Below are 25,890 nucleotides of genomic sequence, written 5' to 3' on the forward strand. Positions count from 1 at the left end.
GTGCGGGCGTGCGGGCACTGCTCGGCCCCGGGCTGTGCGGAGTGTGCGGACACCGCTCGGCCCCCGGCTGTGCGGGCGTGCGGGCACTGCTCGGCCCCGGGCTGTGCGGAGTGTGCGGACACCGCTCGGCCCCCGGCTGTGCGGGCGTGCAGGGTGTGCGGGCACCGGGCACCGCTCGGCCCCGGGTTGTGCGGGTGTGCGGGCACCGCTCGGCCCCCGGCTGTGCGGGTGTGCGTGCACCGCTTGACCCCGGGCTGTGTGAGGGCCGAGGGCGCGGAGACCCGGGGGCGTGGCCTCGCTCCCGCCAAAACCGGCCGCGCCCCCGCCAAAACAAGCCACGCCCCTTGAAAACAGGCCACGCCCCTGCCGCGGCCCCGATGAGGCCCCCTACGGTCACTTCCGGGCCGGGCCGGAAGCGGCGGAGCGCGGTCGCGTTTGAACGACGCGGCCCCGCGCGGCGGATCCGGCCGCGACCCCGCGACCCCCCCCGAGCCCCTGGACCCGCCTTTAACCCCCCCCGAGCACCCTCCGGACCGTCCCCGACTGCCCTTCCCGGTGTCCCCCTTCTCCCCATTCCCGCCATGCCCATCCGCGCCCACTGCACCATCTGCTCCGACTTCTTCGACAACGAGCGGGACGTGGCGGCCGTGCCGTGCGGGCACACCTTCCACCGGGCCTGGTGAGAGCCGGGCCGGGTGTGGGGGGCACGGGGCGGGCCGGCAGAGCCGTGGGATGTCCGCCATGCCCCCGGCTCGGAGCGGTTTCGGGCTGTGCGGCGCAGACACGGGAGCGAACGGGCTGCCCGGCGGGGCGGGGGGCACCGGCCCTGGGGAGGCACCGGCCCTGGAGCTGCTCAGCGAAAGACAGGACGTGGCACTCGGTGCCCTGGTCTGGCTGACACGGCGGTGTTGGGTCATGGGTTGGACTCGGTGCTCTCGGGGGTCTTTTCTGTGATTGATTCCCAGCGCTGCTCCTGCGCGGGGTGTTTGTCCGCAGGGCGCCGTGCTAGGCTGTGGTGAAGCCTCCCTGGCAATTCCATATTTCTGCTGGAACCGTGTTGAAAGGAAACGGTTCTTTTGAGGAAGTAAACTTTGTGCGTGGGGAGAGGGAAGGCATTTGCTTTCCTGACTGACGAACTCGGAGTGGGACCACGGGTGTAATTGTCATTCTTACCCAGCAATGCTGCTCAGGCTCACTCTCCTCCAGCAGCCAGTTGAGGAGGCAGAGCTTCCAGAGGTAACCTGCCAGCTCCAGGCCGTTACCCTGCTCCCAAAATAAACCTTTCCAGTGAGACGTGATGGCTTGGTTGCAAAACGCATTAGTGGCTCTCCTGGGGAGCCCAGCAGGTTTGCATCCATCATCTCAGATCACACACTGATCCGTGTTCAGTGGCACCCCCTGGAGTGCCCACTCCACCGATCCATGTTCAGTGGCACCCCCTGGAGTGCCCACTCCACTGATCCATGTTCAGTGACACCCCCTGGAGTGCCCACTCTCCCAGTCCGTGTTCAGTGGCACCCCCTGGAGTGCCCACTCCACTGATCCATGTTCAGTGGCACCCCCTGGAGTGCCCACTCCACTGATCCATGTTCAGTGGCACCCCCTGGAGTGCCCACTCCCCCAATCCGTGTTCAGTGGCACCCCCTGGAGTGCCCACTCCCCCAATCCGTGTTCAGTGGCACCCCCTGGAGCTGCCCAAGCCGGGACCGCGGCTGTCACATGCTGATAGAGCGGCTCGTGTGCCGTGCTGTGCACAGATCCGCTCGTTCCTGCGAAGCTGCTGCTGTTCAAAGCCTGTCTCCCAGAGAGATCTGAGCTCTGCGAAAGCTCTGCCCTGGTAAAGATAAGCTCACATGCCAAATTCAGCTGGAATTGTCTCGGAGGCACAGGCAGAGCGCCCGTGTGGAGTGCGGCGTTCATCGGCCACGCTGCTGGACTGAAGGCTTGCAGTTCTGCTGTAGTGTGTGATGAGGAGTCACATCCTGCTGCCTCCTGGGGAGTTGGGGCTGGCCCCTGGGAGCAGCATGCCTGGATTTTAATGTTTTACTGCATGTTTTCTTTTCCTTTCTCAGCCTCATCCAGTGGTTTGACACCGCACCGAGCCGGACGTGCCCGCAGTGCAGGATCCAGGTAAAGTCATCACCTCTGTGTTTGTGTCCATGGTGCCTTGCAATGGCACTAAGGAGCTGTGGCCTGGAGTGATCCCTGGAAAAGGCTCATATTAGGAGACAGAAGGATTTTTCTGCCACTTGGGATTCTCTAAAAGCTGAGAGGATGAACTCCCCTTCACAGTCCTTGTGGTCAGAGTGGGTTGAGGGTGCCCTGCCACTGTCTGCACTGCAACTCTCTCTGAAAGGGGCTCTGAGTTTTTCACAGCTTTTATTTAGACTGGGTGAGCATTGGCAGGATGACAAAAAGGGCTGGAAGGGGCTCATTGGGACACCTGACTTGTGTTTCTGAAGTGCCCAGCCCCTCCTCTCATGTGAGGAGCCCCTTCTGCTGCATGTGGGCCTTGTAACACATCCTGTCTTTGCAGCTCTTGAGAAGAGCAAAAGGCTGGGGAGGGAGGGAGGGAAGGATGTGCTCTGCTGCTGAGATGGGAAGCTGAGGCTTGTGTTTCCAGTGGCTTAATTGGGGCCTGAACTTCTTTGAAGTCCCTCGTGTCACCAGCCTTCAAGCCACCGGTAGGTCTTGGTGCGGAGCGGCTGCAGGAGATGTTTCCTCACTCTCAGATGTAAATTTTTAGCCAGCTGCAGCTTGGGCTTACTCTGTGTTCGTGCTTCTTTCTTCCTCTCAAGGTCTTGGCCCTTGTTCCTTCCCTGACTTGTTGCTTCCCTCTGTTCTTCTCTGCCTCTTACATCTCTAGGTTACCATGGAGTTATCGCGAAATAACATCTTATGTGGCAGTAACCATGCAATTAGCTGGTGTCATGACTGTATATAATACTTAAAACACAAAGCTGTAACTGCATGGGGGAGGTGTGGAGAGCTATCAAATTCAATTACAGCACCTTCTGCCTGCAGAAAGCAGCACGTACTTCTGTCTTAGGATTTGGCATCATGTTAGCTCAGCGTCAGCTGCTTGGGCCTGAGCTGCCAGAGAACAGACTGCGCTCGATTCAGAAATGTCTGAATCTTTCTGCTGAGGCTCAGGAGCTTGGCTGGAGTTACACTCCCAAAAAAATGAGTGGGGGGTCTGCTGTTGTGCTGATGCACCAAAGCAGAGCATTGGCACTAATGGCATCAAGCACGTGATCCTGATTTGCCTTTCATGGCCTTGTCACGAGACGGTACCTTCTCCCCCTCCATCTGTCCTCCATATCCGTTTTTTCCATATTTGTGCCCATCAACCTCTTCTGTCTCCTGTGTTTAGGTTGGCAAAAGACACATCATCCATAAGCTGTTTTTTGATGTTGTTCTGGAGGAGCAGGCAGCACCGGATGCAGAGACCTTGCAGGTAACTTGTCTGGGGGGTTCTTCCCTTCTGTGGTGCTTCAGCCTCTTGGAAGCATGGCCTGGACTGCCTGTCCTCTCCAGGAGGTGCTTCCCAAGCTGGAGCTTGCTGTGCTCGTGTTTCTGACCTGGAGCACGTCAGTATCTATGTGGTAATTGAGAGTTCTTAACTAAATCCCATGTGGTGACTGAAGAAGCCTCTTCTCTTTAACTGCTCTTCCTTTTGGTTCTCACCTTACCTGGAAACCTCCTGAAGCAGCATCACGTTGAGCAGCTTCTCCCTTGGGAATGAGGCTACAGAACTGTTCCAGAAGGCAGGAGAAGGGAAATCCTAGATGGCAGTGAATTGCTGCTGGTGGCTGGGCCTTGGTTGCATGTGAGGCATGCTAACCCCTCTGGAAAGAAAGGACTGTTGGAGGAAGTGGAGTAAGTCATGATTTCACAGGAGATATTAGGAAGGGGACTGCCTCAAGCCACACCAGCAGCAGTGGTCAGTACTAAGGCTGGTCCTTGGGGGGATCCTGGCTGGTGCTGAGGTGGCGGGTGGTGTTCTCCAAGTGCCACCCTTGGGTGTGGAGAGCTGCGAGTGAGTGGGGATGAACACAGAGGCTGTGCCATGTTCTCCTCCTTTGTGGGGTGTGGCTCCTTCTGTTTTGGAGTTATCTGTTCCATGAAAAAGTGGTCGGTTGACCTTGGTATAGCAGGACGCTTGTACCCTCTTCTGTTTAGAATCAGCATGTGCAGCAATTACCATAATTAGCAGTTGCCATGACAATTCTATATGTATATACTATGTCTTGAAAATAAAGCCAGACAGACTATAATGTCAGTAGCACTGTTGTTCTCCAGGACCACTAATAATGGAACTGAAGGCCAAAGATTGTGTGCTGAGGAAACGGAGGAGCATCTCTGGGCACTCAGGGATTTGTGCCCTAGGAACATGGCAATGGCTTGGAGCAGATAAACATTGCCTTTCGTGCATATCCAGATCTGTTCTCACAAGTGTAATTAGATGAGTGACTTGAAAATGGGTTGACTGGAGAGAATTGCCCTAGAAAAGCTTTCTGTTCTCTCTCACCCCCACCCCAGGATCCAGGATGGGTTCTCTCAGTCTTCCCTTACAGGCAGGTTATGCAGAGCTGTTCTCTTCCTTGCTCAAGGGCAGGTCTGTGAAGCTGCTCTTGCACAACAAGCTTGTTGGTAACTCCTCCTGCTCCTATAAATCCTGTTGTGTGGCCGTCAGAGCAACATCTAGCCCTGAGTGTTCAGCCTGCTTAATGAGGGCACTGAGGTTACCAGCGGGAAAGAACCAAATGTTTTCTGTGTAAATTAGCATTGTTAGCTGGTGGGGGTGTTCACTGCCACGTGTGCTGGTTTGGGCTGGTGCTGGTTTGTCACCATGTGTGTTGCCTTGTTTCTGGAGGACATGGAGCACCTTAAGAACATTGATGCCTTGTTCCCTGTGGGTGAGAGGTTTAATGTCCATCTAGACTGGAGCTCTGTCTACAGTGGGGTATCTGATTCTGGCCAGGCAGCAGTTCAGTAAAGGAAACACACAGTGAGCCAAGCCCAGACTCTTCAGAGGCTGAGATAAGAATTGGTGACATCCTCAGCCAGAAGTGATTTCACTTGAAACAGCCCCCTACATTCAAGATCTGTGACAAACCACTGCCTGGCCCTCTGAGAGTCTGGGCATAGAGTGGTATTCGTCTCTGTAATCAAGTGGAGCTGTATCTGTGTAGCCTACAGATGTCCTGGAATGAGCATTTGGCCTCCTGCCATGAAAAGGATGTGCTGGAAAGCAGAGTGTGTTGCTGTGGTCTGCTTGTCATCTTGGGGAGACAAGCTTGGGATCCTTTTCTGAGAGCCAGTCTTAGGTACCCAGTGGGGTGGTCAGAAGAGCTCCCTCATGATCTGAAATCTCTTCCTGTTGTTGCAGAATTATTCAAATTAACTTTTGGATAATTGTCTTCAGAGCTGTTCCTCACTCTTGCTTCTACTCTGAAATGTCTGAGGTCAAAGGAGTGCTGGGGCTGCTTTGCTTCCCACCCTGAGGCATAAACTTTAACAGAAACACCAGAGGGAACCTGTATCTCTGGAGCAGCTGCAGATCACAGGCTGAATGTCCAAGCCTTTTCTGGGTGCTGAGCCTGGGTTTAGCCTGTATTGATCTTAAAGATGGTCCTTGGCGATCAATGGCTGTTCCCAGAGCAGGAAAAGAATTGAGTTTTGTGGTGTAGCACCTCATTGAGACTGTCAGGAGTTCCTTGTGATCTGGGGAGCAGAGAGCCCTTCTTCCAAAGGAGACGAGGAGACTTCAGCTTGGTGAAGAGACGGGGAAGGGATCCTGCCTATAAACCTGCTGGGGGAGGGTGGAGACCTGGGACGACAGTTGTCTGTTTGTGGTCAGGATATACTTGTTTGATCTTGGGGAAAATGTGGTCTTGTAATTCAGCCTGGCAGAGAGAGGAGAACTCTCAGAGGAGAGAAATTTTGGACCAGCCTTTAGGAGCTGTGGTGGAGGATGAGGGATTTCAGATTAAGTTGATGAATGAGGTAATGTTACATAGCTGCCCGCAGTAGCCTAGGATTTCTTTCCTATCATGATAATTAGCACATCTTGTGAGCTCACTAATCGTTCCTGAATAGGACTCTGAGGAAGCTTCTTCAGAATAGTTCCTGCAGCAGAGTTAATTCCACATCAGCCCTCCAGCAGTTGTGCCCCTGGGGGCAAATCCAAGTCAGCTCTGCTAGGCTTTACATTTAGTCCCTTCTGCTTACCGAGCTTTACATGCCATATTCTTTTTCCTGTCTTTATTGTCACTAGCAGAGCTTTGCTCCAGTCCCATCAGACCCGTGGTCACTGGTGGTGCTATTCTCGGCTCAGATTTGCATGTAGCGTTCCGGGTTGCACAGATTTGTGTGCTCTGCTTCAGTTCTGTGTTGGCATTTTATTGTGGTTTTATTCCATTGCAGTTCCTGCCTGACTCGTTATGTGCTTTCCTCTGCAGTTCTCTAACACAGCTTTTTAAGTCATCTTCTGTTGACTCTTTCCTGCATAAATTTCTCTCTTTCTCCCTCTCTCTGTTGTTCTTTTTATATATATATGTATAAAAATAGCCTGTCTTTGTAACCTCTCTACATTTCCCTTGGCTATTCGCCAGTGTTAAGTCATATCACCTCATTATCACTAATTTAAACTACTGGGCATTTGCTGCCTCCTTCTGATCCTTGATGAAGGCATTAGAAATATTTGATGTTCTTCAGACCGTTGTGGCACCCAGGAGATGTGCACCCTCAGTCCGGTGTGGTATGGATTAGTTTCTCAGTGATCTGTTTCCAGCCATTTGATTGAGATGTTAGCTCATATCAGCATCCTGAACTGCAGTGACTTCAGTGTCTGTCAGCGTGTTTGATTGCATGCTTGGTTACCTTCTCAGGTGTTTGAATGTGCTCTCCTGTCTCCCACCTGCATCCAATTAAAGTTCACTTCAGTTTAAAGCACTCTCAATAATCCAGTTAGTCTGGCAACATCCCTGCCTTATTGCCTTGTTTAGGTAAAACATTATAAAAATTGTTCCTGCCTGATTTCCTGTGTTTCCCTGAGAGCCTTCCAAAATTATTCAGCTTAAGAAAGATGACTGACAGTGTGAGAAACACCAGGTTGACAAGGCTAAGATGAAACTGCGATCCTCTCCCCCTGAAGAATGCCAGTTGGAGGTGCTCTTTGTGTTCCCTGTGTATCCTGACTTGTAACTCCGTGCTTGCTGTTTTTGTGTTCCCTGCTTAGCACCTGCCTGGTGCAAACATCCTGCTGAGAAACCCGTCTGGTCCTTCTAAGATCTGGTGAAAGCATCTCTACAGGGTGTTTCCTAACCATGTTCTCTGTGTTGTGTTTCAGAATGAACTGGACAGGGTGAAGGCTCAGCTCTCCATGAAAGGTGAGTTCCAGCTGCCTCTGGGAGACTGGCAGCTCATGATTAACATGTCCTGGGCTTTACCAAGTGGCTTGTCCAGGCCTGAGGAGCCCCTGTGCGCAGAGCCCATCCCTCTCTGGAACTGAGGGCGTGGTGCAGGCTGCAAACTGTTTCGCTGGTACAGCTTCTTCTGCAGAGCTTTTTCTAGGGTGAGACCACCTAAAGCTGAGCAGTGCTTGTATGGCAGAGCCCAGGTCTGCAGCCTAGCCCAGCTGTGCTGTAACTCAGGAGCTCACAGTGAGTTTAGACACACAGATGCAATTTTTTTGCCCCTCTTCCTAATCACAAGCTATAGGATTGCAGCACAGCTCTATCCAGTGCAAGCCTGAAAGCAAAAACCTTGGTTTGCTCACTGGGAAACTCATATGGGAAAGGCTAATTCCCTCCAGCAGATGAGAGGGTGAAAGTGGTGTCCAAAACCAGCAGTGGAAGGCTTTGGATTTGTTTGGCTGTTGCAGTGCCACATGTGTCGCGCGAAGAGCAGACGGAGTTCAGTGTGTGCGCACTTCCATTTTCCCATCTTTAATTTTAGAGGATGTTTGAGGGAGGCAGGAAAAGCAAAAGCCCTGGAGACTTGTCGATGGGTTTTAAGCATCGTCTGTAGGCAGCCTGTCATCAGAACATGAGTCATGAGCAGCAAAAGGAAAATGTCAGTCTAAGTGACAGAAATCCTAAAACATGCTAGCAGAAGGGGAAAAAAATGTTTAATGAATGCTGGGGGCTCACCCACGCCCTGAGAGTTGTCTTCCCTCTGTGTTCCCTGCATGCACGAGACAGACGTGAATAGCCAGTAGATTGAGGATTCGGTCCTTAGCCTGAGAGCAGAATTGGACGGTCTGCTCAGCTCTATTCTGAGGCCTGTTCTGCTGCCAGCTTGGTTGAGTTTAGTGACTTGGTAGAGAGCCAAATCTTCTGGGGAAGGTGGCTGGGATTCTTGCTAGGATGTTATCCAAGAAAAACTGCTCGAAGGCCTGCTAATCATCTCAGCTCCTGGTGAGTAGAGGTTGGATTTGACATTCCCTATCCCATTCTCTTTTCGTATTGGAAAGTGAAGCTCCTTCCCGCCTCCTTTGCTGTGGGTACTCTGCTCTCTACTGGTTCCCGTGTATAAGTTCTCCACGTGAAGCTGTGCTGTGCTCTGTGCTGTGCTTTGCAGAGTAGCTGTGGAACTGCCAGGCTCAGATCGACTTTCAAATGGCTCAAGAGGTGCTGAGCTCCGAGCAGACCCAGCAGGAGCTGTGGGAGGCACTCTGAATGAGCTGAAAACTCATTCCTGCAGCATGGAGAGCTTTGACTCCTGCCATCTGCCTCTGGGCAGCTGGTAACGGAGGAGGGGGAAGCCCTAACTCTTTCGGTGGGTGTGGAGTCCCTGCAAATGCAGGGGAGCGTCTCCAGGCTGTGCTGGTGAGAAAAGGTTATTTAGCTCAGTGGAGAAGCCAGCCGCGTGCTTCTTCTGGGATGCATTCCTCTTTTCTTCCCCAGTCCCACGTGGCTCTTCTCCTCTGACCAAGCAGTGAAGCTGCACTGCAGGTCATGCTTCCACAGGATATGGTGGCACAATTTGAAGCTGGATTGCTTGCAAGGAGAACAAGTTTTTTGGAAAGGCACTATTGTCAGGCTGGAGCCAGAGGCAATTTTAGCAAAGTCTGAAGTTGCTGAGCTGAAGACTTCACCCTGCTCTCACCAGGATTAGGTGGAGAAGTTGCTGTTTTCCCTCATTACCCAATTGCATCAAGCATTCCAGTGATGCTGGCTGTTCCCTGCGTAGGTCTGTCAGCTCCTGATGGTGGTTGTTGCTTCGTGAGCTGCTCTTCCCTTGTCTTGACAAAACAAATCAAAATCTGGTGGTTTTTTCCACCACCTTGTCTCTGGTGGTCAGAAGTATGTGTTCCTGATTTGCCAGGGTGAGGGACAGCAGGACTTCAGGTTTTATCACCTGCAAAAAGTGGGCACTTGGGGAATCTACTTAAGCTGTCACATCTCCTGCAGTCTCCAATGTCTCTGTCTCTTGCCCTTCAGTGTAGGTGCTGTGGTAATGGCAGGTGCCACAGTATGGTGGGTCACTGCATAGAGCTGCACAATGGCACCTGAAGGGCCTCCAGGCACACAAGGGTCCACGTGAGCTTTGAGCTCTGCTCTCCAGCTCCATGGCAGCTCAGTGTAGCTCAAGAGGAATTATTTCCTTGTGCAAGCCTGGCTTTGAGAAAACACAAGAGTTAAGATGCATCATCTTAACGTTAGCAGGGCTGGCACTGGAAAGCTATTAAAGGGAATTTTTTATCTTTAGTAAAGAAATCTTGAAGCCTGCTGGCACTGAGAGAAGCAATTGCTCAGTACAGACCCTGGTGCAGACAGCACTTAGAGAAATGGGTCTCTCTAGGAACGGCCAAATCCTGGCAGCCTGGAGCTGAAACTGCAAGCAGTGTGTTTGCTTCTCCTGCTGTGGGTCTGGGTTACTGGGCCATGACCTTTGTCTTTCTTCTCTTCTTTTCCAGAGAAAGAAAAGCGAGAATGCCAGGCTGTTGTGGATGGGCTGAGGGACACTCTGGATGTGCGCAATGCCACGATAGAGTCACTCCAGAAGATGCTGGGAGAGACAGAAATGCTGTGCTCCTCTCTCAAGGTACGTTTCCTGTCCTCAGCAGGACTCCAGCACTAACCATTGCACAGTCAGCGTTAGTTTTGCTGAAGATCTCTGTAGGTCCTGCAATAAAGAAATGGTGCTGGTGGGATTTTGGATCTGGTGACCAGGTTTTCATTTTGTTTTTATTTATCAAAGCAAGTGGTGTTGCTGGACTCGAGGTGCTGCCTGTGCTTTGCCTGGAGGTGATTCAGAGGCCTGTGGTATGTGTACAGGTGGCTGTGTGCTCCAGGCAGAGGTGGCTGTGGTGGGGCAGAGATGCCAGTCCAGCCTGGGGGATGTGGCTTAGCCTTGCTAATGAAGTGGCAGTGCTGATCATAAAGGTAGCAGCATGAGCCTACTGTGAGAACTGGCCCCAGCACCCTGTTGCTGAAACACTGGCTCCCTGTGGTAGAATGTTCTTCTGAAATGGGTTTAGGCCAGGCGGGATTCAAGGAAAATTAGTTTCTTAGTTTGACTAGGGGAGAAATCAAACTGAAAAATATGGAGGGGGAGTTGCAGGCTTCAGTTGAGTGGGATCTGATCCAGCTAACTCTCCTGCCTCTCCTCTGTTGCCAGGGCTTTGCTTCAGTTAGGTTAGTAATGTTGTGAAGTCCAGGGATCAAATATTCCTGTTGTGTTTCAGCATGTAGTGACTCAGTGAGTAGTCATGTACTGTGCATAAACAGCAAGAGGAAGAGGGTAAGAGCGGGAGCAGCTTTGGTGGGATGTCTTGTAGCAGCTTTGCCTGGGTGGGTGGGCTGGACAGGACAGTCTCTGCTGTGTGAAGGTGACATGCCTGTCCCAAGTAATGGGGTGCAGGTAGAGGGGGCTGTGAGCTGCAGGCTGAAAGATGGAGTAGGAGTCAACTGCACTTGCCAAGCTCTCTGCCCCTTGGAGTGTGGGTCTGACCCAGTATCCTAAACTATCGTCTTTCTTCATCTGCAAGGCCAAATGGCTCAGGGAGAGCTTGTAAATGTTTTGTGGGGCTGTCTTGCTGTACATCACCTGCAGCTGGACTCTTCTGGGAGGAACCAGTCTGGGTCTACCTGACATTAGAAGGACAGAGTAAAGAATTAATGCCTTTCTATGAGCCAGCACAACTCCTTTTTACCCAGTGGATTGTATTGAATCTGCTTGGGTATAAAGGCAGCCTGGATCTTGGCTGTGCCAGAGCTACTCCTGGGACCTTGGATGTATCAGGGGCAGGATACTTCTGATGGTCCCATACTCCAGCAGAAACATTTGTGACAGTGCAAGCTGGTGCTTGCTGCTGAACGCAACATCTCTGTGCTTGGCTTTCCTGCCTTGACACTTGGGGAGGAGGCTCTGTGCTTATCTTGCCTCTTGCAAAACCCTCTCTGTGTGCTTAACTCCCTTTAATGAAAACTGGGCAGGGCAGAAGGATTAGGGACCTGGAGGTATCTTTTCTGTGGTGTACAGGGTTTCCCAGCAGAATGCCAAGCACTGACTTATACTGCATCATTTAAGATTAAAGCACTAAACTTCTGCAGTGAAAATACAGGCTTAACTCGCTGTGACGCAGGTTAAGACTGCACGCCATTCCGGTCTTCTGCTGGCACTGTCAGCTGCTGCTGAACCTCTGTGTGAGAGTTTGCTGCTGTTTCACGCTGGCTGAGGCTGGGGACACTGCTTCGAGCCAGGCACAAAACACTGCTGCAGGAACTGAAGTATGGAAAGTTCTGATTAGTGAAAGCCAAAGATGGGCTCTGGTTAAGCAAGAGTAATGTGAGCCTGCAACACTCTCCCTCTGAAAATTCCCAGCAGTTTCACAGTTGTTTGGTTTTTGTGGCAGGAAGTGGATAAAATCCTTTAACTTCTATGTGGGAAGGAGCTTTACAAAGCGATGGTCTTTTGCCAGGCCTCTCCTTGGAGTCAGCACTGTGCTGAAACCAGGCCCAGAGCCTTTGGAAGCTGCCGTGTGAGATGCCCCAGCACACGCAAACCTAGACAGCACAGATGCATCAGGATGGTGCTAATTCAGCTCTCCCCTCCTCTGCCACATTGCAGACGTGTGCTTTTCCAGCTGAGCTAAGGTTTTGTGTCACTGCTGGAGAGCCTGGAAAGGCTATGGCTGCAATAGGCTTGCAGCAGGTGAGAGAAGTGCCCAGATGGGTGTCTGGTTTGGCTGAGGTCTCCCAGAAGAGACCCACTTACTCCTGTTTATGCTCTAAGCAACCAGTGGCAGGAAGAACAGGGAGGCTAAAGCAGTCAGCTGTGCACTGAGAAGGTGACAGCAAGGTTTCCTTGCTGTGGACTCCTTTGGTCTGAAAAACAAATTGTCACTGCATACAGGGCACTGTGCAGCCCTTCCAGTGCTCCCAGCAGAGAGGGGCTATGACATGGTGTCAGCTCCAGCCTCACCTTGTGATTAGCACTGAGACCCTGCTGTGCTTGTGGTGGGCAGAGCTGGGGGTGCAGCAGGAGGGAGCTCAACTCTCCCTAAGCCTGGGCTGCTGAGATGGTGATAGCATTAAGAGCCAGTGTATGCTCCCAGCTGCCTGCAGTGCGCATAAGCCAGAATGTTTCTCTAACAATCCCTGGAGCCTTCCTAACAGTCTGTGTGCGCTTGCTTCTCTGCAGAAGCAGATGAAATTCCTGGAGCAGCAGCAGGAGGATAACAGAAGTTCAAAGGAGGAGGCCCACCGTCTGCGGAACAAGCTGAGAACCATGGAGCGGTGAGATCCGGGGCGCTCCCTGGGCCTTGCAGGCTGGGTTGCACACCTCTCCCCTTCTTGGAGAGGGAGGGAGGGGTCCTGCTGGGCCTCTGCAACATCCACCTTCACATGCTGGATCATCTTAAGGTTGGAAACTGCTGCATTAGGAGATCTCCCCTTGCCTGTCCCTGCTCTTGCCCCTGCTATGTTTCTAAGACGGCTGCTCTTGTTAAAGAGCAGCAAGGCATGGTACTGGCCTCATCCCTGATGCCCCGAACATGACTGTGTGCCATTCCTGTTATCAGAGGATGCTGGGGCAGACTGCCAGCCCAGGAAGGCAGTCAGCCACAGAGCTGTAGGGAGCAAGAGCTGGGGCATCAGCTCCATGTGCTCTCTGTGTGTACAGCTGCCTCTTCTCTAGTCCAAATGGTGCTGCTCTTCCCTAGCGAAAAGCCCTGCTTGGGGGGAGGCAGCTGTCTCTCTTCCCTCATGACACCCAGAGAGCCTGCAGCAGAAGCTCAGGCTGCACCAGCCCCTTGGGGGGATGCAGGGCTCCTGTTGTTTCCCCAGCTCTGTTGGTAACTCATGAGCTGAGGGTATGTTTTTGTTTGGTTTCTTTTGTGCAGGATTGAGCATTTGCTTCAGAGCCAGCGCCCCGAAGTGGAGGAGATGATCAGAGACATGGGAGTTGGGCAGGCAGCGGTGGAACAGCTTGCCATCTACTGTGTCTCACTGAAAAAGTAGGTGCTGCAGGCTTGGCACAGCTGGCTGGTGCTGTCCTGTCCTAACCTCAGCCCAGGGAGACCCTCTGCTGAGTACTGGCAGGCACATGGGTTCTGCAGGGCTCTCACCGCCTCTTTGGGCTTCCACTGGGTTTTGACTGACATATCCCGGGGACCTAGTTTGGAGCCTGTCACACTGAACTGTTCCTGTTGTCACTGTGGTGACATGTGTGTCACCATGGGAACTGTCTCCAGAGTTGTCAGTGCACCTATGAAGTGATGATGATTATTCCCTCCGCTCTCCTCTCGCGCCTGGGGGGAAGTGAGCGGATGAGGAGCTCCAGGTTGTGTCCTCTGCAGCACTGCACTGTGCAGCTGTGGCCTCTGGCAAGGCAAGTCTGCACTGCTGCCCTCCCCTACCTGGAAATCCATCTGGTCCTGCTGGGCAAAAACACAGCTTTTGTTGAGTCCATTCTGATGGCAGCTGAATAACTGCAGCTTTGGTACAAAGCTGTAATGAGGCAAGTGTCCCTGTGGTGTAATTGGGAATGAATGTGCATGGCCCATAGTATGAAGTCTCTGAAAAGTTACTTTAAGCAAAGTCTCCTATTTGCTGCCAGCATGAAGGCTGTGCTCTGTTGTCTGTCTGTCTTTTTCACTGGTGACTGAAATGCCTCTGGCTCTGGTTTCCACTTTGTTGGTGGAATCAGGCATGATATCCCATGCAGGATTTTTCTCCCCCATGGTGTGACAGAACGTGTGACACAGTGTTGGTGCACTCAGTTCTATTCCCTAAAGGGCTTTGTGTCTCCTGGGTTTTCTCTGATGGCTCTGCAGTTCCAGAACTTCAAAATGAGGGCCTAGGCTGCCTCTGAGAAGTTCTATCTCATCTTGCAAACAGCAAGGTGACTCTGTGTCCCTTTGCAGGGAATATGAAAACTTGAAGGAAGCTCGGAAGGTCTCTGCTGAGATGACAGAAAAGCTGAAGAAGGAGCTGTTTTCTGTCAATAACAAGGTAAAGGGAGAGTCTGAGTCGCCAGGGTAACATCTGTAGATTCTTGCCCATAACTGAGGCCCGAGGCCTCTGCACTAACCCCCTCCCACATGGAGCACTACTTGACTCTTATGGGCATGTGGAAGGCCAGGCTGGAGTTTCTGGGTCAGAGTGTGATGCTCTGGTGAGCGAGCAGCTCATGGGCTGTTGTCAGGAGTTCTGTCTCTGAGGACAGTGGTAGGGCAGCATGTGCAGAGCCAGAGTTTGGCAGGGAGCCTGGACTGGAAGGCAGCAGCACACAGCTCCACTGCTCCCACTGGGTTCTGGAAGTAGCACCTCCTTCATCCTGCCTCACTGCTGAGCACTCATCTGCCAGCCCCTCCTGTAGCAGAACTGGGCCCCTAGGAAAGGTGGGAAATGGTTTGGAGCTAGTGTCAATGGATCAGGGTTTAGCCCTGACTTGGCACAACCAGTCATCCCCAGCCCTGTACCTTCAGCCGAGTGAACTGGGACAGGGCTCCTTCATCATGCTGTGCCCAGGCAGGATTGGTTCTGAAAGCGCAGTGAGGACATGCAGGTGGCCCTGAACAGAGTCTGCCTGGGCTGGTCCTGAACTGGTGCAGAGCTTGGGAATGCTGACAATGCCTCTGCTGGCATGTTGCCCCCTGCTCCAGGCCTGACTGGGCTCTGTTAGCTCAGGTCAGGAAGCACTTTATCTGTTGTGGTGGCACAGCCCCATGAAAAGTGTGTACTTGTAGCCTTGCTCTCCAAGGCACAGGTGTTCCCTGGGGCATCCCTGTGTCTAAGCCAACAAAGTGAGAAGCTGTGGGTAGATTTGGCCTATTTTTGTCACTCAGCCATGGCTGTTGTCCCCTCAAATGAAGAAGGAGGTTTTCAGATTGCTGTGCTCCTCCCCAGGAGTGTTAATCCGCTCCACAAGGTGATGCTGCTGGAATTGGCTGCTTCAGGCTGAGTCAGAGCCAAGCTGCGATCACGGCGTGGGTCAGGAGGATGCGAGTCAGTGCACTCAGGGCTCAGGGCTTGGCTGATGGAGAGCTGACTGTATCCACAGTCCGTGGGCTGGCACAGCCTCCCAGACCCACAAAAGTCTCTGATGTGGTATCTGTCCACTTCCCGACCCTTGCGCCTGGCATGCTTCCCTGTTGAATCAGGTTTGTCCATGTGCCAGCACTGCTGATGCACAGCCATCCTCCAGCCTGTGGTTTGTAATTCCTGTGCTCTGGTGTGTCCAAAGTCCTGCAGGAATTCAGAATGCAGCCACCAAGTGTTAGAGCAGGGAAAAGCTGTCCCCGTCAGGCATGAATGTTCGGGAAATGCTGAACAAGCAGCCCTGGAGATCCCTCTGCAGGCAGCTTGTGGAAGTGAGTAGGGATTGGCTTGTGCTCTTACAGGAGAAATTGGTCAGACTGATACAGGAAAATTGAGCCCTTGAACAGGGGAAGTCCAGGTGGTGCAGAGCCCACTGCAATCACAGGGGTCTGCAGTCTCCCTTACCCAGGTGTAATCCACACTGTGCTGTTGTATCCTGTAGCTGCAGAAAACGACTATAGACTTGGAGAAGACACAGGAGGAGTTGAAAAGCACACAGAAGGATCTGAAGAGTGCAGACAAGGAGATCTTGGTGAGAATATCATTCCTCAGTCTGCAGTAACTGGCAGCTGGTCATGACCTGCAGCTGCAAAGCCAGGAGTTATGCTGACTTTTGTTCAGTGACTAAGTTTCCCAGCCCACCTCTGAGCTCTACTTGATGCTGATTTATGGAAAAGGGGCAAAATATCTACTACTAAATCTTTCCTTATCTCGCTGTCTCCTTTCCCTTTTCCCTCTAGAGTTTGAAGAAGAAGATAGACATCCTGCAGGATACTCTGAAGGTCCCGTCTGTAACCAGAGAGACACTCAGTCGGCTGGTCTTCGAAAGGTTGGGGATCTGTATCCTCAGATGTAGGCCAAGGGTGGAGGTCACAGGTCCAAAGCAGAGCTGACAGTTTAACTAGCTAGGGAAGCAGAGATGTAATAGTCTGACAGGTGTCACAGTAGTATGGTTGTTTTCTTCCCTGTATCCTTTCTCTTGTGGCTGACCTGGAAAATGTGTGTGTCTCAGAGGGTTTAGGTCAGGAGCAGGTGGAGGAACGTCCTGGGTTTTGAAAAACTTTTTTACTGTGTGCTGCCAGGGGGATATCCCTAAAGCTTCTCTTCCAATTGCTTCAGGGTTGGCCTCCTGGTGAGCATGCCCTGGTGTATGGGGACCAGAGATCTTATTTAGGCAGAGGAACCTAGCCTGAAAAATAACATCTCGTGTTTGTATCCAGCTTTTCTTGTGAGGACCCTGTGCCAGTACCCCAGTACAGCAAGCTGGGCTGTGTACATAGAGCAGCAGTGTGATCCTCTGGGCACTGGGTGCTGCTGTTGCAGCACAGCACATTCAAGGGGGAGCAGTAGCTTGGGACATTGACTTTAAGCTCTGGGGTTTGTATTGTCCTTCCTTTGACATGCAAGCAGAATGGGGCTCTTGCCCTGGTCCCACTGCTGTCCTCTTGTGTAGCTCTGCCTTCCCTCCCCTGCCAGGTGGCAGGTGGTGGCCCAACAGCTGACGCTTTTCCTGGCCTTGCAGCCCCACTCCCGTGGAACTGCGGCACCCGAAGCTGCACTGCCCGCCCCACAGCGACGAGATCAACCTAGATGCTACCTTTGATGTGGACACCCCTGAACATCAGCCCTGCACATCTCCCTTCAGCCCTGCAAAAAGGCAGAAGCTGGATAAAAGGCCGTGAGTTTTTCCTCCCCTCTCTGCTTCTAAAGGAGATCAAAGTCTCGCTGCTTTGTAAGTTGCTGTGTGAGATCAGATGGCTCTCCAGCTGCCTGATGGCGTGCAGCAAGCCTTGTCGTCATTTGCTTGGCCTTGTCTGTCCTTGCCTGCTCCACTTGAACAATAAATCTCTCCTGATTTGCTCTCTGGACTTCTTACAGGCCTCCTGTGGTAAATCTGGCGAAGAAAGTTCTGAAGGAAACAGTGGAGGTAAAAGAACTAACCTTGATTTTCTGTATCACCTCTTTGATTCTGCTGTTAGTAAGCTTGGGATAAAGGATCCATTTTCTCCATATAGAAGCCACTGTGGTCATAGACCAGCCCATCTACGGAACCATAGAATGTGCTTCAAAGTGCTTTCCTTGACAGTCTCCTAGAAACACTATTGCTGCCTCAGGCCTCCTGGAGTTGGACAGGAGAGGGAGGGTGGGGGCCCATGTGCTTCTTGCTGACGATCTTGCCCCAGATGTGCCTGGCAAATACCACGTGGAGCTGACCACAAGAGCTGTGGGGTCAGCTGAGGTGGCTGTTCCCAGCTTTGCTGGGGACAGTGTGCTGCCTTCCAGGCACTGTTCCACATGAGCCCCACTGGGAGGCTGGAAGCTGCTGGTTTTCAGCCGGACATGTGGTATGGCAGTAAATGTTATCCTTAATAGCTGTCTGCATTATTAGTGCTGCCTGTATGTGGACTCCTCTAACGATCATGATCTACTGAATGGGCTTTTCTTGTTTGTGGGACAGAACTGGGCAGATGATCTGGAGGATGATGTTCTTAAAGGACTCTTGCCAGCATTCATCAGGAACTCTGTCCTCTCCAAGAAGCCATCTTCAGGCAGCTTGTTGGGTTCCCACAAGAACATGGGCCTTGTAAGTATGACTGTCCAGTTGGTGAGTGTGTCCAGGGCTGGCACTGCCACCTCTGTCCTGAAGTGACCCTGCAGGAGGAAGCAAACGAGGCTTTTACCTTGCCACATACAGTGTGTGGAAAATAAATCTTGGAGCACAACCTGGCTACTTCCCAGTCCTGCAGAGCTCCAGGGATGACAGATGCTCATTCCCTTCCTGGCAGCAGACTGAGTGACTCTGTGTCCTAGTCCTCCACCTCCTTGGAGCTTTGGGTGGTTTCCTTGTGTTCCTCAGTCCCAGTGACAAAATCCTAAGCCTTGCTTGGAAGGCTCAGCTTGTCTTAAAAAGTGCTCAAGATTCCCAAACTTTATTAATATCCTTGGGTCTGTCTTTTTTCAAAGTTGAGAGCTTAGCACAAGTACTGAGTGTCTCCAGGTGCTTTAACCCCTTTCTCTCTGTTCCCTGCAAGGCTCTCCCTTGCCCATAACCAACACGGGGAGAGGTAGCCAAGGCTCTGTGCTGCTGCTCCAGGTTCATCTGTTTCTCTCCCCTAGGTGAGGACAGGGTATGACGGCATGGGAGGCAGAACAAAGTTCATACAGCCTGTATCCTTTCCTGCAGCTCATGTGCCAGTATGGATGCTGTGAAGGAGTATGTTCCTCCTTTGGTCTCAGTCATCCTGGGGACTCCTCTGCCCCTCAGTCAACAAAAATTGGACTGGGAACCTCAAGGGACTAACTGATTTCTTTCTGACTCCGAACAAGTCTGAGCTCAGCCAAGGCATCAAGGAGCTGAACTTGCTGAGAGCACTTGTGGCTCGTTGGGAGGAGCACATTAGCTAGAAATCACTACAATTTGCAGGGACTGCCTGTGCCCTTGAGGTCTTAGAGCAGCAGTGTAGCATAGCCTCTTCCTGGCCGTGTGCCTGCCAGCCTGTGCAGCCAGAGCCTTCATTCCTGCAGAATGTGGTGCTCCTCTGTGTTGAGGAGTGACTGGGCTGAGCTCACCCTGTGGGTGTGGAGCTGCTCCTCCCTTGGGGTTGCTCCTACAGGCTCTGTCTGCTCTGCCTTTCTCTGCACAGTGTCCTGGCTCAGAAGGTCTTGAAGCTCAGCTATAAACACTTAAATGCTGGTTTTTATGCAGAAGGGTAGCAGATAAACATTAAGGCTGGAAAACAGCTCTAAGATCACAGAGTCCAACCATTAACCCTGCTCTGCCAAGCCCACCACTAAACCATGTCCCTAAAACATCTATGTGTTTTTGAGCACTGCCAGGGACAGTGATTGCGCTGCTTCCCTGTGCAACCTGTTTCACTGCTTTCACCACCTGTTCAGCAAAGACATTTTTACTAATATCCAATCTAAACCTTTCCTGAAGTGGGAAATGTTTCTTGACTCATGTGTCAGGAGCATGTCTGAGCTCTGCTGCTGTGAAAATGTAGCAAAGCCCATCCTGTCTTGCAGGGAGTTTTTCCTTGGGTGTAGATGTGTGGCTGGGTCCTAGGTCTGTGGTTCAGGCTGAACTGCAGCAGGTGTTGGATCACTTGTATCCCCAGAGCACTGGTCTGTGGTTTCCTTGACAGTTTTACCTCCAGACCAACCTGGCAGAAATCCGTCCATTAGCAGTGAAGAGCAAGAAGAAGGTCTCTAGACCAGCTCCTTCCACATCTTCCTCCAGCAGCAGCCAGGCCAGACTGGACAATTTCCTGCAGTGAGAGCCCCTCGCTTCCTGGGAGAGGCTGGGAAGAGGTTGCAGGGAAGAACACACTCACCCAGAGCCTGGCATGAAGTGATTTGCAACCACCACTGTGTGGGGGTGCTGTTTGAAAAGCACTAATTGTGCCCTGTGGCTGAGATGAAGTACCCTGTGGAGAATCCTGGCCCTGCAGCAAGCCAACGGGAGACCAAGCTTCTGGATAACACTTGGACTGAGTTACCCACCTCCTTTTACCAATCCTTCCTCTTTTTTTCATGCAGAATCAATAGGGTTTTTTTTTGTTTTCTGGCCTGCACAGAGTGCTGCAGTTGCTGCTGCTTTGGTGTCTCAGACATTTTTGGATGCAGCCACATGCCAGAAGTGTGGGAAGAGTATCTGGGATGTGAGTCAGGGGAGGAGCAGGGAAAAGGGACCTGGACCAGCTCTGTTCCTGGTGTAAATAGTTCAAAGAAAGTTTCCTGGATGCAAAAGTGTGCAGAGCAGGCTGTGTTGCTGTGGGGTGTCTGTATATTCCTCTTCAAATTAAACACCTTCCCTTGGCTGCAGGCCTATATGGGTTGGGGAGACCCACAGTCAAGCTTGGAGGCTGTGCTGTCCTGCCTTGGTTTGGGCCATGAAGTCCGCTGAATTCTTGCAGGCTTGGCATTGAAACTGCTGACTGGGGAGGAGGGTGTTGAGGTGACATCCTGCCCCACTTAGAAACAGAGGTCGATGTGCTGATGTGACCTCTGTGCTTGTCATGTGTTTATGTGAAGTTCGTTTTATTAATGTCTATTTTTTAATAAGATTGTAGTTGTTCTTTGTTATTTTCTAACTTCTGCCTAGTGATTTGAGGGTTTGGAATTGCCTGAAGTGCTGAAGAATGGCTTCCCCCAGGGGAGGGTGAGACTGGTGTGGCTGAACCTGTCTGGGGTTCTTCAGCTTGGAAATGTGGAACAGGAGAGCCCCTCCTGCCCCCTGAAGCAGGGCTGTCTGAGCTGCAAGAACAGATGTGGTGAGGCACTCTACTGTCCAAATCTGGTATTTCACTGCTTCAAGCTGCAAGTCTTAGTATCTGGACTGGCTAAAAAATTTTTTTAGGGAATAAAATATACTGCTGTGCACACTTGTTAACACAACTGGCTTCTGAGCATTTTCTACCCTATTGCAGCTCAGGGTGGAGGGATGAGCTCAGGTGCTGCATGTGGAGTGATGGATGTGCCTGACCCTTCAGAAACCTTTGTTGTCAGCTCTCAGGACACAAGCCCCTTCTGCAGGGAAGGGCTGTGCTGGGGTCAAGCTGTGAGGAAAGTGAGGTCCGTCTCCAGGGCAGTGAAAAGGCAAATGCCTTTGGAGCATATGCTGTGTCTCACCTGCATCACTTAGGGCTGTCTGCAGAATGATGTAGAATGCAGGGAAGAGTTTGGAGGAGCAGAGTGTTCAGAAGGCTGTGAAAAAACTTGGGGAGAAGGAAGCAGGGGATTAATTCAGCAGAGAAGCCTGGGAGAGGGTCTGCAGGGAGCCTCTTGCATGCTGTCCTTGTCCCTTCAAGGTAGGTACCCTGTGTGTGTAAAGGTGTGACACTTGCTCTGGATCTCTCTGACCTGAAGCAAGTGAAAGGAGACCCTTTAAGGGGGTGGCAGTGAAGGTCTGGGTGTGAGGAATGGGGTGCTGGATTCCATGTTGGGGTGCTGGAGAGCTGGTACTATGTCTGCCCATAAAGGCAGAGCAGGTCCCAGCCTGCAGTGGAGGGGTTGAGATGGGTTTTTGAGGCTGTCCCACTCTAGCCCTAGTTTGGGGACATGTCAGAGCCTGGGGAAGGAATTTGCTTCTGATAAAGGCAACCCTGTCCCCTGCTCAGCTACAGCCCCAGCTCTAACCTGACTGTGAAGCTCAGCCCCATGGCTGTCTGGCCCAGGGTCACTCCCAGGCTAGACAGCAGTGCCTGTGTTGAGCTGGAGTTGGTTTTTGTCAGACTTCTGCTGTGTATGTGGCTCCCCAGTGCTTTGATCTGATTTCTAGTGGAAAATAAACTCATCCTGGCCCAAAAAGTGCCTCTGTAGGGGGGCAAAGGAGCTGGGGCACATCAAAAGCTGTGGGACCAGTAGGTTGAGGGAGTTGAATCTGTTCCGTTGTTGTGAGACCCCACGTGGAGTGCTGCATCCAGCTCTGAGATATGGAATGTGGATGTTCCAAACCATTCCCACAGTTCAGAGGAGGCCACACAGATGCTGTGAGGGCTGGAGCATCTCTGCTATGAAGACATGCTCAGAGAGCTGAGGGTGTTAACCTGGAGAAGAAAAGGCCCTGGGGAGACTTTAGAGCCCCTTCCAGTGCCTAAAGGGGCTCCAAGAGAGCTGGACAGGGACTTTGGACAAGGGCCTGGAGTGACAGGACAAGGGCAATGCTTCAAACTGACAGAGGGTAGGTTTAGATGGGATACTGGGAAGAAATTCTGTCCTGTGAGGGTGGTGAGACACTGGCCCAGATTTCCTAGGGAAGCTGTGGCTGCCCCATCCCTGGAAGTGTCCAAGGGCAGATTGGATGGGACTTGGAGCAACCTGTGATGGTGGAAGGTATCCCTGCCCATGGCAGGGCATAGAACAAGATGGTCTTTAAGGTCCATTCCACTGCAAATGATTCTGAGTTCCATGTCACTCAGTGGTAGCTCTGCCTGCTGTGTACCTGTGAGCCATGTTCATCCACCTGCCATGATCTCCTAAGCCAACATCCCCTGCCTGCTCTCCTGGGTACCTTGGCTGGACACCACCTGTGCTGGAGCTGCTCCAACTTCTGCTAATACTTTGCATCTCCCATGTTTGGGGGACACAATCAACCCAGGAAAAAAAAGAAAACAAACAAGCCAAAATAAGTTTTTTGTTTGCTCTGGCCACCTGCTCCTTCCTGGCCCCTTTGATCCATTCCTGCAGTCTCATTTTCCATTGACTTGCTGCTTCTGGAAGTTGTTTCTGAGGTGGTTTTGTTCTGGTTTATTGCACATCTGTGTTGCTCTTGTCCAGAACTGAAGCTGTTTTACTCTTCCTCAGCGATTTCAGTTCCTCCAAAGCTGTTTTCCTGCTTTATAACATCTTCCTCCCCCACACCTGGTCCCTGTGGGACAGCAGTGAGCTCGAGCCGCTGGGACCCCCTTCTGCTGGGAGTGCAGAGCTGGCAGGGCAGGGACAGGGGTGCCATTTCCCAGGGCTTATTGGGCACAGGGTGCTCACTGGATGAGGCTCCATTGCCTCATCAGAGAGCCCATGACATCACACCACAGCCAGTCTGCTCCTGTGACATGTGACCTCACAGAGTGACACGTGCTCAGGGCCTGGCTGTGGGTGACCATCTATGACAGCCTGTGACCTCAGGAGCTTGCAGGGTGCTCATTGGCCCGGAGTGTGTGACATCACAGGACTGCCTGTAACCTCACAGGGAGCAGGATAGTCATTGGCTGGGAGGCTGTGACATCCTGGGCAGCCCCTGACATCACGGGGATGGACAGTGATCACTGTCTGTCAGGCTGTGACGTCCCCAGGCCGTTTGTGACCTCACATTGGTGTGGGACACTCATTGGCTGGCAGGGTGTGACATCCTGGAACAGCCCATGACCTCATGGGAGGGCAGGTGCTCATTGCGTCTCCTGCTGTGACATCCCAGAGCAGCTCACGAGTCCATTGGTCGGTGGTGTGTGACGTCCTGCCGCATGCCGTGACGTCACGGGCGAGCGGGCACCCATTGGCTGAAGAGTGTAACCTCATGCGGGCGCGCGCGCCCATTGGCGACCTGGCCGTGACGTCACGGCGGGCGGGCGGCTCGTTGGCGGCTGGCGCGCGGTGTCGCGTGGCGCCGCCTGGCGGGCGCGGGCGCGGGCGGCGCCGATTGGCCGGCGGGCGGGGCGGGGCGGGGCCGGGGGGCACGTGCCGGCGGGGCCCCGCGGGGCGGGCGGCGATTGGCCGGAAGGGCGCGCGCGTGCCCGCGGCGCGAGCGGGCGCGGGGGCGGCGCATGCGCGGGGCGGTGCGGGCGGGCGGCGATGGCGGCGCGGGGCTGATGGCGGCGGCGGGGGCGGCGCTGCGCTGAGGGAGCGGCCGCGGTCCCGGTCCCGCCCGGCCCGACATGGGCAACGAGGCCAGCCTGGAGGGCGGCGGCGACGACGGGCAGCTGCCGCCCGCCGCCGCCGCCGCCGCAGGGGCCCCGCCGCCGCCCGCCGCCGCCGCCGCCAAGCCGCCTTCAGCACCGGGCGGCGGCGGACAGCTCCCGCCCGCCGCCGGGCCCAGGTCAGAGCGCGGCGCGGGGGCGCGGCGGGGTGCGGGGGCTGGCAGGGCGGGGGGTGCAGGTGTGCGGGTGCGGCGCCGGGATGGGTGCGGGTACGTGCGGGGCGGGTGCTCTGAGTGCAGCGTGTGCAGGGGCCCTGCGGGCAGCGGGGGCAGCTGTGCGGGGGACAGGGGTGAGGTCCAGCTGTGCGGGGGGCACGTTTCATGGGGGCAGGTGTGTGATGAGGCAGGTGTGGTGGAGCAGGTGTGGGTGCGGGTTTCATGGGGGCAACTGTGATGAGGCAGGTGTGGTGGTGCAGATTTCATGGGGGCAGGTGTGGTGGGGCAGGTGTGGGTGCAGGTTGCATGGGGGCAGGTGTGATGGGGCAGGTTTCATGGGGGCAGCTGTGTGGGGTGCAGGTGATGGGGTCCAGACATGATGGGTGCAGGGTTTTGGTGCAGCTGTGTAGGCTGCAGGGGTGTCTGGAGGGCAGGGGCTGCAGGTCTATGGGGCACCTGCAGGCAAACACAGGCAGGCAGGTAAGAGAGGGCTGTGCCAGGGGCTCGAGCCGAGGGGAGAGCAGGTGTGGTGGTGGGGTGTGGGCAGCAGAGAGAAGGCAGGTGAGGGAGGTTGCAGCGGGGCTCAAGGAGATGACAGAGGCACCTGAGGCAGGTCACTGTTGGAGGGTGCAGCCCTGGGAGAACTGGCAGCTCCAGGACACCCACTGGTGCTGGGCAGGGTGAGGGTGCAGATTGTGGCTGGGTGCAGGAGATGGACAGTGTGCCCTCAGGGACGAGTGCAGTGTTTGGGGGACAGGAGAAAGTGGGGTGCTGCCTGCTGGGCAGAGGTCTAGCAGTGAGGGGAGACGGCTTGGGAGCAGGGAACGATGTGGTTCAGGGTTGGGGAGTCAGGTCAGTGTGGGGCAGTGGTGCCTGGCAGCACATGCCTGACAGCACCGGGGCATGTGAGCACCCCAAGTGTGGCCACCCCATATGTAGCCACCCCCAAACAGAACCAGCACCAAATGGGAAAGGTCGTTATGTAACAGGAGGGACGTGCAGCCCTGCCAGGAGTCATCAGTGCAAAACCTTGCGGGGAACCGCACCGAGCCACTCTCCCTCTGCCAGGCAGCGCCAGCCGGGAGGGAGACGCTTTGGAAGTGGGCATGGGGTTGGAGATACTCCTTTTTTTTAAAAAAAAGCTAATCCTAAAATATCATTCTATCTGGAAAGATAAAGGCAAAGAGCAGAAAGTTGCACGGAAGGACACGGGGACTCAGCGGGCGGTTTGCCCTCGGCGCTTGGTGGCATCCTGGGCTCTCTCCGCCTCTCCTGGGCAGTGAGAAGCACTGTTGGTGTCGCCAGTCGTGTTGCTTTGAACAGGAAAAATCCAGGCAGGAGGCTGCAGTCTCGCCTGGCGGTGGGTTCCGTCTCGCTGGGCTGCTGTCGCTGCTCGCAGGCGGCAGCGTAACATCCAGGATGGATTCAGGGATGCTGCGGGGTGGCTGTGCCATGGCCAGGCTTCTGTCTGTGAGATCCCTGTCAGCTTTCATGCAGGGAGCATGGAAAAATACCACTGAGTGAAATCGTGCTTATTTTCCTTCTGGTTTTCCCCAGTTTCCCTTGCTAGAGAGTCGCCGACCCCTCTGCTTCAGACTCTGCCAGTGAGAAGTTGTTTGTAGCTGCTCATAGCAATTCAAAATTAAATACCTGCGGAGTTGTTTAGGCTGCTGTAACGAGACGAGAGGAGGGAGCCATGCAGGTCTGCTGTCTCTGTCTGATTTTGGCACTGCTCTCCCCTTACCCCCTGGGTCTGTGTTTTCTGTT

The 25,890-nt window shown here is 53.5% G+C and overlaps 2 protein-coding genes across 3 annotated transcripts in view; both read left to right on the top strand.

The window, feature by feature from the left end:
- Positions 1-515: 515 nt before the first annotated feature.
- TRAIP (TRAF interacting protein) lies at positions 516-20,081 on the top strand. Its single transcript, XM_071550624.1, has 15 exons — positions 516-679; positions 2,073-2,130; positions 3,374-3,457; positions 7,355-7,394; positions 9,926-10,053; positions 12,655-12,749; positions 13,355-13,468; positions 14,378-14,465; positions 15,997-16,086; positions 16,295-16,383; positions 17,077-17,232; positions 17,433-17,481; positions 18,013-18,138; positions 18,672-18,722; positions 19,712-20,081. Exons 1-15 carry the CDS (start codon positions 582-584, stop codon positions 19,829-19,831), a joined length of 1,386 nt encoding a protein of 461 aa, XP_071406725.1. The 5' UTR covers positions 516-581; the 3' UTR covers positions 19,832-20,081.
- Positions 20,082-23,842: 3,761 nt separating this feature from the next.
- The window catches only part of BSN (bassoon presynaptic cytomatrix protein), a 93,030-nt gene continuing 90,982 nt past the window's right edge, over positions 23,843-25,890 (top strand). For both annotated transcript variants that reach the window (XM_071550607.1, XM_071550609.1), the window contains exon 1: positions 23,843-24,087. In XM_071550607.1, coding sequence (XP_071406708.1) covers positions 23,927-24,087 — 161 coding nt within the window. In that variant the 5' untranslated portion in view covers positions 23,843-23,926. The remainder of the gene's footprint in view (positions 24,088-25,890) is intronic.

The sequence above is a fragment of the Pithys albifrons genome, chromosome 3 (assembly GCF_047495875.1).
Source record: "Pithys albifrons albifrons isolate INPA30051 chromosome 3, PitAlb_v1, whole genome shotgun sequence".
Taxonomy (NCBI): domain Eukaryota; kingdom Metazoa; phylum Chordata; class Aves; order Passeriformes; family Thamnophilidae; genus Pithys; species Pithys albifrons.

Excerpts from the sequence above, each read along its gene's own strand:
- TRAIP (XM_071550624.1), top strand. The coding sequence starts at position 582 with ATGCCCATCCGCGCCCACTGCACCATCTGCTCCGACTTCTTCGACAAC. Across the intron at positions 3,458-7,354 it reads CGGATGCAGAGACCTTGCAG|AATGAACTGGACAGGGTGAA; the intron begins GTAACTTGTCTG and ends GTTGTGTTTCAG. Across the intron at positions 16,384-17,076 it reads AGTCGGCTGGTCTTCGAAAG|CCCCACTCCCGTGGAACTGC; the intron begins GTTGGGGATCTG and ends CTGGCCTTGCAG.